Source organism: Mytilus californianus, unplaced genomic scaffold, assembly GCF_021869535.1.
Source record: "Mytilus californianus isolate M0D057914Y unplaced genomic scaffold, xbMytCali1.0.p SCAF_3, whole genome shotgun sequence".
NCBI classification, from domain to species: Eukaryota; Metazoa; Mollusca; class Bivalvia; order Mytilida; family Mytilidae; genus Mytilus; species Mytilus californianus.
In genome coordinates, this window is record NW_026262679.1 from 23,500,802 (window position 1) to 23,513,988 (window position 13,187).

General features: G+C 31.9%; 1 protein-coding gene across 4 annotated transcripts in view; it reads right to left on the bottom strand.

Annotated features, from left to right (window-relative positions):
* Positions 1-4,793: 4,793 nt before the first annotated feature.
* LOC127734159 (mitotic checkpoint protein BUB3-like) overlaps positions 4,794-13,187 on the bottom strand; it is a 30,419-nt gene continuing 22,025 nt past the window's right edge. For all 4 annotated transcript variants that reach the window (XM_052243877.1, XM_052243875.1, XM_052243876.1 and 1 more), the window contains exons 3-7: positions 12,526-12,595; positions 11,857-12,008; positions 7,114-7,297; positions 6,121-6,340; positions 4,794-5,260 (exon numbers count right to left, since the gene is read on the bottom strand). In XM_052243877.1, the coding sequence (XP_052099837.1) occupies positions 5,101-5,260; positions 6,121-6,340; positions 7,114-7,297; positions 11,857-12,008; positions 12,526-12,595 (786 nt within the window). In that variant the 3' untranslated portion in view covers positions 4,794-5,100. The remainder of the gene's footprint in view (positions 5,261-6,120; positions 6,341-7,113; positions 7,298-11,856; positions 12,009-12,525; positions 12,596-13,187) is intronic.

The window sequence follows — 13,187 nt, forward strand, 5'->3', positions numbered from 1 at the left end:
TCATTGTCAGTTTCTCGGATAACATCAAAGTATGAAGCAGTAAAAAAATAACAGCAGTTTTTCGTCAAAATAACAAATATGTTGTCATTTAAAATTGATCCTTTATAAGCGATGCCTGTTTCAATGCACTTTCTATTAGTTTTTTTATGATTATTACTACCTGTGTGTCAATAACTCTGTTAGTGGAATGTTAGTCCCCGAGGATATCACAAACCAAGTATCACTTCGGTAATGGCATGAAAAAACGCAATCTGTCTTATTATTGTTTGCTGTTATAAAACTATGGAAATCACTTGCTTTTAAGGAATGTACCGCCCTCATACATAGCTCTGATTCGTTGTCTGGGTTAGGCTGTACTTTTGGTCTTTGTCGGTTAATTCAGCTCTTCAATGTTCTTATAGGTTTTAAGTTTTAAAATATATTGGTCTCGAGCATCACTTTATTAAACAGAGGCGAAAGATATCAAATGAATAATCAAACGTACAAGTCGAAAACGAACTTACAATGCCATGGAAAATAAAAACGACCAAAAGACAAACAACAGAATACAAAACACAACATAAAAAACTAAAGATCGACTGAGCAACGCCAAACCCCACCAAAAAGCGGGTGTGATCTCAGGTGCTCCGGAAGGGTAAGTAGTGTTGCTCATGTAAGTACAAACCCGGTGATAAGTCTAATTCGGTAAAGAGGACGGATTGTGGTTACGACAATTGGAACATATCCGTCGTCATCTGTGAAACAGATATTCCATTCTTTTAGGAGACATTCATTGACTTACTAAGTAATACGCATCTGGTTCAGTAAATGTTTTAGGATGCTCTTTAAGAATGGTCGTTGATGACCTCAAATGCCATTACATATGGCCAAATAGCATTTTTACAACTATCAATTAGACAAATACATTCTAGGTTCAGTGTTCGTTTATTATGGATGTTGGTTGATGAAAACATCCACAAAATATAGATGGCCGTCAGCGGTACTAAAATGGAAATTTTGTCAAACAATTCAATAATCTTGTTAAGGTATAATTGCTAGTAAATTTTGAGCAAATACTTTGTTTAGTATCCAGTTTAAGAATTGTGGTTGATGGCCCAAACTTAAAGCAACCATGGCTGATACGACTCAACTCTAAAAAAACATTCTACAAAAAATCGTTAAAATATTCTTTAAAGGATCAAATTGCTTCCAAATTTTTGGTAAATAATACATTTACGATTCAGATTGAGAGTTTTGGGCTAACTTCAAAGTCTATCAAACATGACTTAAAAGGAAATAATTCAGTATTTCTTATCCTCTGTTGACATTAATGAGTCCATCTGTCATTAAACATGGTCTTGGGCCACTGTTATTTTAACGAAAAAATGTGTTTTCATCTACAAAAGTGTGCACAACTGTTTTATCTCTTCAGAATCTTAGTACTCCAAAGATAATTTCGGCAAGGCTTCCTTTCTATTCCGTGCATATGCCTTTCCCCAAGTCAGGAACCTCATTTAAGGTTGTACTGTGTCACATCCATGTTTTTTGTTAATTTGAGACAATTCATTTTAAAGGGAACCAATTTTCGTGGTTTTTAGGTAAAATTGTTTTTGTGGATACTTGGAACAAATTCTCCATACAAGTTTACCTTCACCCACAAAATCCAATGGCACAGTGTATTGATAAGGACTGTGTGTTGATCTTGTGACTGTCGCATTGATGTATACCCTAAACATTCGTATATCCATATCATGGTCAGATAAATTTTGTCAATACAGAAACTCCAGGCTATAAGCCATACAATTGTATAGTGCATCTAGCTGTTGTACATGTACCTCTGAAAATTTTACCAAAAATCAATTAGTGTTCACATTTGCTGCACATATATACATAAGTCTGGAATTCTGTGACCTTATTGTATATGCAGTGGTCAATAACATTTAATGAAATTTCAATCCATTTGGTTGAGAAGTTCTCTATCAATAGTAAAAAATAAAATTTACATTATTTTGAAAATTAAGGGCCAGGACTCTATAAAAGCAAAAGCGAAATTCTTAAAAATGAAATCCTTAATGGTAAATAATATTACATTCAATTTAAATCAATTTAGTCCAGTGGTTATTTATTTGGTTATGTCAATCGGATGGCTAGACATATGCCATTACTATATGCCCTTGACCTTTTTAGGAAGGTGCAAAGGTGGGCAGTGAATGCAAATGAATATTTAAGGAAACCTCTACCATAAAGTGGTGTAAATGTGTGAAATCACTTATCTAACCATCTGTACTAATCAGTGATTTTCATTGATTTTTTAAGGAAAGGAGTTTAACAGAAGGATGATGATCATGAATTTTGAAAGATTAGGGTTTATATAGATCTAAATTTTTTTAAGGATTCATGAATAAATGAATGCACACGGTCCCAACTGTGCATACACTCTCTGGAGAAAAAACTAATAGTAGTCATCTCTGTTAGTGTCAAGACAGTCAACATAGTTTTGAAAGGGGTTCCATGTGAGACAGTTTCATAAAATTCTGATTTAAATTGCCTTTATATTGTCATATAAAATCACTATTCCATTTTTTGACTGTATTCTATTTATATTATAAGACTGTCATGTAGGTAAAATGGACAAGAAGGATGGTAGTCACATGATGCTTTTATCTCACACAAGCCCTTTGGCACAGCTGAAGATATAGTCATTATAAAATTATCTGATACTGTGGATTCATCAATTTTTGTGGATTGAGGAACATTTGTATAATTGTTGATATTTGATTTTGTTGTTTTTGGTGTCTGCAGATAAACGTCGTTGAACATATGAATTTGTGGTTTACATTTACCCACAAAATCGACAAAAAATGGTATCCCAAAAATAATAAATCCAGAGTACTCAAAACTAATTTTTCTGCTACACATACTCCTTTAAAGGGAGACATAACTCTTGACATAGTATGATATAATATCAAGATCAGAAGTTTAAACAGTCATTCAATGGAACCAGCCTTACTCTGGACAAAACAATATACAATTATAAAAGAAAAACAAACCTGAAAAGTGCACACACCTTACAACTCATCACTGTCAAGCTGTTCACCAAAAATGAAGTGATCGTGTTCAATAGTACTGGAGAAATGCGATGAACATTATTAAGTTCATTCAACATATTGAAAAACTTAAAGTACAATGTATTTGCAACAAGGAATAGGTGTCAGACAGATCTGAAAAGTGCTCAACCGATACAACTCATCACTACCAAGCTGCTGACCACAAATGAAGTCGTTTCGTTCAGTCGTACCTGAGAAAGAATTGAAACCGAATTAACACTTCCAAGGGACATAATTCCAGTTAAAATAATTGATCAGTGCTGATTTTCAAACTTTCCAAAGCCATTGCTCATATTAACCTTTGATCTTAATTTCATAAAAAACCTAGAAGAAAGTGAGGCTGGAGAGCATTTACAATGCACTTTACCATATGATTTTTATTTTCCAAGGGGAATAATTCCTGTAAAAATTGTTGATTGGCACTAATTGTCTAAGTGTCCAAGACATTACTGATATTAACCTTTGTTATAAATCTTATAAAATTCCTTCAAGAAATGTAGGATTGAAAGGGCTTCCAATGCCTCTTTAAAAAAGTTGATCAGCACTGATTTTGGAACATGTCTGCATTGCATTTAAAACAACTGCTTTGTTGTTTGACCAAAATGTTACCTAATGCATAAGACTGACACAAACAAGACATTGCAAAGACATATAACATAATATCAGAAATAACAACTGTACAAAATTATAAATTTAAACATGCTTTTCATACTTTATGGTTTGAAATTTTATAGATATGGGACACTCACAGGGAATGACATAGAAATCAAATTTTAAATTAACTTGTAAATCGAAACAACATTTTTCTATCCTATATATAATCATAGGGTACACCAAAAAGGGTAATTCAGGGATATCAAAGATTAGATGGAGCTTTAAAAATTATAGGGGAACAAGAAAATAGCTATGGCAGAATTGTAGAAAATACATCTGGAGAATGTCATGGCAAAAAGGGAGATAATAACCAGTACTGTAAAGATTTTTTTTTCAAATTTGTGTGTGTACTTAAGATTGTGATCGTGGAACAATGGAAACAAATGTGAGATCAATTATTGTAACTGTAGGAAACAAATGTGAGATCAATTATTGTAACTGTAGGAAACAAATGTGAGATCAATTATTGTAACTGTAGGAAACAAATGTGAGATCAATTATTGTAACTGTAGGAAACAAATGTGAGATCAATTATTGTAACTGTAGGAAACAAATGTGAGATCAATTATTGTAACTGTAGGAAACAAATGTGAGATCAATTATTGTAACTGTAGGAAACAAATGTGAGATCAATTATTGTAACTGTAGGAAACAAATGTGAGATCAATTATTGTAACAGTAGGAAACAAATGTGAGAACAATTATTGTAACAGTAGGAAACAAATGTGAGAACAATTATTGTAACAGTAGGAAACAAATGTGAGATCAATTATTGTAACTGTAGGAAACAAATGTGAGATCAATTATTGTAACTGTAGGAAACAAATGTGAGAACAATTATTGTAACAGTAGGAAACAAATGTGAGATCAATTATTGTAACAGTAGGAAACAAATGTGAGATCAATTATTGTAACAGTAGGAAACAAATGTGAGATCAATTATTGTAACAGTAGGAAACAAATGTGAGATCAATTATTGTAACTGTAGGAAATAAATGTGAGATCAATTATTGTAACTGTAGGAAATACTCCATACAAATAATGTTATCAAAATTAAAATGTCAGTTTTTATTTTTATGAAACCCATCATGTTGCAAATTTTGCAATAAAAACATTTTATAATAAAATGAAAGAATATGTTACATCAATGCATATACACAGTTCAATTTGACATTGAATTAAATTTGTAATGAGATAAAATGTTTAAATATGACAAAATGCACATGTCTGACAAAGTCTAGAGCGTATTTTTCTTAAATAACCAAGTCAGTCTTCATTTAGAGACACATTATATGAACCAAGAGAAAGACTATGTACTGTATTATGGCTTGAATCTGATAAAAATGTTAATTGAAGGTGTTCAAGCTTTTGGTTTGGTTTCCTGATCACTGACATTCCTGATATATATAGAGTCCTGAGGAATATCCACAGCATCATCTGTTTCATACATGTATGAAGAAGCAATCGCAAGAACTGATCCGTCGTGGCTGAACATAAGGGAAGCAATACTGGTAGGATATCTGTAAAACAAAAAATAAACTATCAAGTTCATGTGTTGAACCAAGCCAAACTGTTTTACTTAACACAGAAAAAAATGTTTCACCTGTTTTTATTGAAGCAAAATAGTAACAGATTGAAGTAAAAAGTTCTCTCAAAACTTTGCATAACAGTTGTTTTCTATGATTTATTATCAATTGCAAGTCTGACTTGCATATTTGAATTAAGAAAATGATCAAAATATTAAGCATTTCCAAGATGCACAAAAATGGCTTTTCTATGTTGTAGTTACTCCTATTACGACCTCTGCAATTACTTTAATATACATATCAAATAAAATAAAATCATGATTTTTTTTATTTCTTATTAAAAAAATTGATGATCACTAAGTGGATCATTGTTTACTTTTTATCTGCGAGTACTTATTCAAAATATTCTGTATAGTGATTGGCTAGCGTGTTTCTTAGATACAGAACACTCATGCCTTTTCCCATGTTTAGGATTTAAAAGCACATTGGAATGTTTTGTTGAAAAGATTATTTTACCCACCAACCTTCCCCTTACAACTGTGATTTTTTATTCATTTAGTGTATTTAAAGAGTAAAAGTATTGCTTGAGTGTGGTTATCTCAAATGTGTAATTTGATCTGTTTGGCTTATATCATATATTATTTCTGATGTTTTGTTGCTTAATTTGCTTACAAACATTTGGCATGACTGCTTGTTAGATAATTAATCATATTCTGTGATACATATTTGTTTGAATTTCTTGTAATTACTCTTTATATTGTGTTCTAATAAAAATGAATAACTTCTGCTTTCATTTATTGAGTCGATAAACTTGAAATGATATAATTGAAAACTTATTTCTCTACAGAACTTACCTGTGAAACTGACAAAGTCGTTTTTTATTAAATCCATCCCATATATTGACATAACCATCAGATCCTCCTGATGCAAAAGTATTGTGTTGTGCATGGAAAGCTATAGCGTTTACAGGATAAATCATTTCTATTCCATTCTCTTTGATTCTGTGACATTTAAATGCATATTTCTTCTTCTGAACTTCAGGACTAGGGTCTAGGTATTCTACAGCTACTCTACCTATAAATATATACATAGAAATATGACAAGCCAGGACTAGGGTGAGGTATTCTACAGCTACTCTGCCTATAAATATGTACATAGAAAAATGACAAGCCAGGACTAGGATCTAGCACAGGCACTTGTCTCAGAATTTTTTTTCCCTATCTACCTTAATATAACACAAGGTACTTAACTCCCATTTTGAAAAATGTCAGCCGGTCGCGAAATTCTGTTATATGCCTATTTCTGGGTTGTCAACCCCACTAATACTTGTTATGTCGTAAATCTAAATTGTGTTTGAATCATCTACAGCAAACAAAATTATGTTTTTAAATAAACAAATACCGATTTCTAAATCGTACACGATTTCTGTGAATGATTTTAATAATGAGTAAAGGATATCCCTGCTTCTACCTAGTGTGGAATTCCAACCATGACGTCACTACTGACACTAGGATGGATATATTTAGAATATTTCGTAATACTGATTTTTCCGGATTGTAAAAGAAACGTAAATAATGTAAAGGAGAGCCCAAGATACGATAATTTAATGAGAAACAGAAGGCAAATGTGTAAAAAAGTGTTTTAAGTCAATCTGTTTATTTGTGTGTCTCCTTCTCATCAATTCAGTATGAAATTTTGAGGTGTTTTCCCCAACTATAAAAACAAAATGAGTGACGTGAGAGGCTTGGAAGTCTGGCCAGCCACATAGGGAATTGACGGCTTGAAGCCGTCTTTCCCAAAAACTAACCTGCCATTTTATACCTTAACTTTTTTAAAATGTAATTTACCTTCAATAGAACTTAAAACATAGCCTTGTTTATTTGGAAAACATCTGATACATCTTGTTTGATATTTGAGACTTGACTCCCGTCTTTGTTGTACATATCCCATGTTCCTTAGGTCCCAGACCAGAATCCTTCTTCCTGCTGTTCCTACAACCAATCTGTCACCACACACAGATAATGTGTATACCTAAAAAAAATGTCAAAACTAGTTGTTATTTTTATGTTGCCTTACAATACACACAGAAAACCAGACATATGATGAGGCCAAGAAAGATTCACCAGTTGCTTATTTAAAACTATGTTATATGATAAATTCAGCATGTCGATAAGATAAGGTTTTGTTGTTGAAGGGGCTGTAAAGAACTTAATTAGGATTCTTATATTGTTGATATTGATGCATCTGATTGTATGTATGTAGTTGCAATGATTTTAATAGAAGTCTTCTGCTATGTAATGCAAGGAATGAAAAAAATGTAGAAAGACTTTTCCAGTATGATATTTGTTTCTCTAAAGAGAACTGTTTGGAGTTCTGATTAATTATCAAAAGATACAATCTGAATCAATATTCATAGCCAACCTATGAACTGACCTTCCTTTTGAAGGCACATGCTACCAATTTGTTTTTAAGACCTTCCAAAAATGATTAATTAAATCAAAGCATCATGGATGTTGTGATTCAGCCAATTTTGTAGCTAGTCTGACATTTTTCTGACTATACTTTCAATAATTATTTTGTTATCTTCATTTCCATAATCTCACTAAATTTCTATTCTATTGCCAAAAGATGGAGAATTTTGCAATATTGATGCAAATTATTTTGGTATTTCAATTGAAGACACTGTCAGGTTTTTTTACATCTTTTTTTTAGAAACATTTGAAATTCAATGATTTTGACAAGAATGTTAAGGGAAATCTTCAAATGTGTAGCATATTTTTTATATGCCATTAATAATAATTGGCTTTATAATTTCCAGAAAGAGGCATTAAAAATGCACTTTCTCGACAACAACAAAAATAAATAATTAACTTTTATCTAAATTGGTGTTCATTTCCATTAAGGAAAAAATACATTTCCTGTATTCAAATATACATGTACAAAAATTATTACACCAGGGTTTTCGATATCATAAACTAGTCAAAACATTTACTAAATTTTATCATCGGTATAAGGACATCATTTGTAAATATAACTCAACATGCAGATATCTTATACGTTCGGGTATTTCACATCCAATCTTTTATGGTAATATTCTTTACAAAGCACAAAAATGTCAGTATTCACCTCAAAAGCTAACAAAACCTTTAAACAGACTTATTAAGATGGGATATAGTTACTATACTGTTGTCAGGTCATTAAAGATTGCATATTTTGGCTTTAATATTGATTCACTTATAGGGTCTTTGCATCGGAATTAAACACATTTATTCTAAAACCAGTTGTTGGCATGACATATGTATAGGGGGAGGGTTGAGATCTCAAAAAACAACCCCGCTGCATTTTTGCGCCTGTCCCAAGTCAGGAGCCTCTGGCCTTTGTTAGTCTTGTATCATTTTTAATTTTAGTTTTCTGTGTATAATTTGGAGTTTAGTATGACGTCCATTATCACTGAACTAGTATACATATTTGTTTAGGGGCCAGCTGAAGGACGCCTTCGGGTGCGGAAGTTTCTCGCTGCATTGAAGACCCATTGGTGGCCTTCAGCTTCTTTGACACATTCCCCATTTCCATTCTCAATTTTACCTTATGCTAGGATTATTCCGATTACTGTTAAATAGCAATATTGGGGGTATAAACAAATAAATTTATTGCAGAAAATGCTCAGGTAAGAGTTATGCAATTGTGTTTATTGCTTCAACCAAATTACTGATAATTGTAACTTAGAGACCTTAATTATTAACTTATGTAATGTGTAACCAGGTGGGGGCGTTTTAATATTTTTATCCTCGGGTTGGCCAGTTTCCTGGGATTTGCAGGCGCGGATCCAGAGCTTAAAGCGGGGGGGTTTAGAAAAACCTTATGTTTTCAATAATTGGCACACTTTTTGTTTATCCGTCATATGGTTCCTCAAAATTGAATTTTTAGATTAGTTTAATAATTTAATTCCAGATAAAAATACTTCAATAAATGAAAATTGGCAAACATTGAATGTACAAAGTTATCCTAAAAAGTCTATTGTTGATAATTTCATTCTGATGTTATAGGCTCTAGCATACTGATTGATCACTGCACTTTTGACAATTTCCGTGCTGATATGAATATGCATTAAAGCAAGGCCATTGAGTCTCTCGCTTGTCATGGTTGATTGCAAATAGGTCTTTAAGAGTTTGAAAGAGCTGAAAGTCTTGTAATTCTCTTAATAAGGCTGTTTGGTGGTATTCTGTGTTTCCGTGAAATTTACATTCACCATTTACCTTTACCAAATTCTGTGTCCGAGGTTGTGGTCAGTAGCAAACAAAACGCAAAATTTGCATTAAATTCCGTTGGTGAAGTTGAATAGACAATCCATGGGTAATAGTGCAGCCACGCATATTTGAAGCATCTTTTAAACCCGTACATTTCTCGTTTAGGAAAGGAAAAAAAACTATGATTAGTGGTTGCCAGTTTTCAATTAGAATGCTATACATATCAGCACTAAGTACAGATGTGGAAATAAAGTTTGCAATATTCTTAGATTCAGCAGGTGTCGCAGCAGTTGCAGAATTTAAAAAAAATAATAAAAAAAATCTGCTAGTGATTTGAAGAGCAATGCAAAATTTCTAAAGTCAAACAGTTTACGCTATACTACCAAATTTAAAAACAAATACTACATAAAATGAATTTCAACACCTAACAACCTAACCGGATCCTGTTAAATAAAAACTGTTTAAAACCCTTTCAGTCTGATACTTGTTAAAACCAAATATTTGGAACTATAGGCTGAAACCTAAATGTATGGAACCTATTAGAAAACTAATGCATGAAACAAATTTGAACTATGTAAACTTTTGTATGAAAATATGTCTATAACTGTCGGAACAACAGGGTAGCACTAAGGCATGGTTTATCAGCAAACACTCACTGCAATAGTGAGAGATGTGAAACGCAAACCTTAGCACCAGCCCTGTTTGGAGAATTTGTACCGAACCACTGTCTCAGCCTAACTATATCCTGTCAGCAGGTTTCAAACACCTCACTTTTGTTACACTAATCCTGTTGCTTGCTTCAAACTATTTCCTTTCCAACCTTTCTGATCTGCTTCATTCAATGTCTTCGGTACAAATGACAAAATTACTGAGAAGCTACCCACTATTTATACTAGGAGCACGGGCCTCGAAGAGAGCACCTAACAACAACTGTACAGGTAAAGCGTCTTATAGCAACCACGGGTAAAGTTAATGAATTGCGATGCCGTTTTCAACGATAAGAAGATCAAATGGGTAAATTCTGAGAGAAATAGGAAAATACATACCGGTAACTGAAGAAATATTATAATGTTCATAAACTGTAAATTTGTAAAACTTATATCAGATGATTATGACACTGATTTTACAACTATTGAGGTCAAGAATTCTTGACCTCAATACCAGTATGATTATGAACTGTCATGATATATTAATATAACTGTGGTCAATTAAGACAGTATTTGAGTGGAGTTTAATCCAATTAATACTTACACCTTTAAGTGTAATTGTTTGAAAATCGTGGCAGCTATCCATCATACTGGTATTATACCAATAATCTCATTTGCCTAATGCAAGAATGGGAATAAAAGCATCTCAAAAAAGTGTGGGAATCAACTCTGATATCAATACACATCTTGATACCAAATTTTATTCAATGTCTTACAGGAACATAAGATACTGATAAAACACTTTCATTATTCTTATCAACGGCTTAAATTTGATAAATCACATTTTCCACATTAATTAATAAATGGCAATTTAGTATAAATTTTGATTTACAAAGGAACTATATGCAAGTGTATATCTAATATAAAGAAGTTGTTCGCCCAACCTTTTCTTAATTTAAGAACAAATAACATATTAAAAGTTAGCAGTTGATGGTGTATAAAGTTTCAGCTAGTCATAGAAACACATAATTATTTTCATGACATGTCTTCAACATAGAATTTTGCACCATCTCCAAAACCTTAGTGATCACATAGATCCAGCATGGCTGAATCAAAAAGAGTATTAAAGAACTGCTCCTTGGCTAAATTGTTTGATTTAGAAAATATCATGAGATATCTGCCACAAGCATATCACCATAACCTGTATTTTGTCTCATAAGCTTTTATATTTCTTTTAATATAAATTATGAAAGAAAATTCTTAGGATGCCTACAGTACATAGATATATATTCACTCTTATATTAAAAAGTCGAAACAGTAGTTTGTGTGAATTTTAACATTAAATTCTGAAATGTTCTTACACAACATTAAAGATCCTGAATTTGATGAGACGTGAACTTGATAATACATGTACATATATTCATCTTGATGATCACTTATATTAAGTAATATATATAGCTTATATAACAAACTGAACACAAAAAAAATCTAACCTTGTGCCTGCTAAGGCTACATGTAACTGTAATTTTTAGAATATAGTTTTATTTAAAAAAATCTCATTTAAACTACATGAACTAATTCCAACTTAAATTTCACTTTAAGATCTACTTTTGGAAAAGAGTTGATGTTAGGCAATACTATACAACTGTTTCCATATTCACCATGCTAGCCTTGATCTGTATTACAATGTTCTAACCTTATCTGGTTGACTAAATGATCCTGCAGCACAAGGAGTACGGGGATCCCATAATTTGACCGTTGAATCCCAACTTCCTGTTATAACAACATTGACCTCAGGACAATACTCTACACATTTTATAGGTGCTTCATGTGTACCCACAGTTGTACCTGAAATTATAAGTTATTTTTCGTTTTACATTTTTTCCTAATATGGTCTTACTGTAACTTTTTCCATTTTGTGTACTATTATATACATTTATAAAATGTACTTCTCCAGTTACAATGCTGATTTTTTTAATTCTAAAATGTTATGTACAGAATCCCAATGTATCTTTTCCTGAACAGCTCTGAGAAAGTTTAATCTATAACATTTGAAGAAATTGACCTCAGGTTGGATGGACACAGTCTCTAATTTTTTCTATGTACTTTTGTTTTCTGTAATCAGAAAGAAAATAAATACTAAATTTCTTCAGTTTATTTAGTCTTAACTACATTTTCAGTTGGTGGAAGAGATCCAAAGAACAGACAACAATAAAAAAATTCTTACAGTATTATCAATGCTTTTTAAAAAATTATGGAAAATTGCAGGTAAATTTTCTAGTATCTTTCTATTGATAGAAACATTGATATAAATAATTATTTTTATAAACATTTTCTGAATGTCCTGTTACTAAAATCAATGTACCTGAATTAGTATTAAAATCAAACATTTTCAATGTGTTGTCAAGTCCTCCACTGTATGAATGAACAGCATCCTATAAAAACATAACATTCAATAATTTAGAAAAAATATACTGCAATTATAAACTATAAGGCTCTACAAACATCATAAACTTACATGCATTAAAAAGTATAACATGTAAACTTATCTTGACCATGAAAAATTCTGTGTAGTCCAAGTAAGAATATGCGTCCCCTCCATATGATACCATGCCCTGCTGACAGTATCACATATCTATGTACATTTATACGGAGTGTAAACACTCACTGTATATCTTTACTACCAAAGTCTATATAAACTATAGGTGCACATTTGAATTACATCAACACCATGTGAATTTGTGTGTGAAAATTGAATTTGTCATATTTTTGAAAAAAATCACATATGAATAATGTTTCAAGTAGATCTGACAACAACTTTAACTACCTTAAATAAAAAAGTTAACCTTACATATATGTATTTCTTTGTTCAGTGAACCACTGAATCAAATTTGGCATATATTTTTTCATAAGTTCACAACAATCCAAACATGTGTACATATAAGATGGACTTACTACAGAGAGTATACTAACACCTCAGTAATCTTGACAATCCCAAGCCAAAAATTGTTACAAACTGGTATTTGA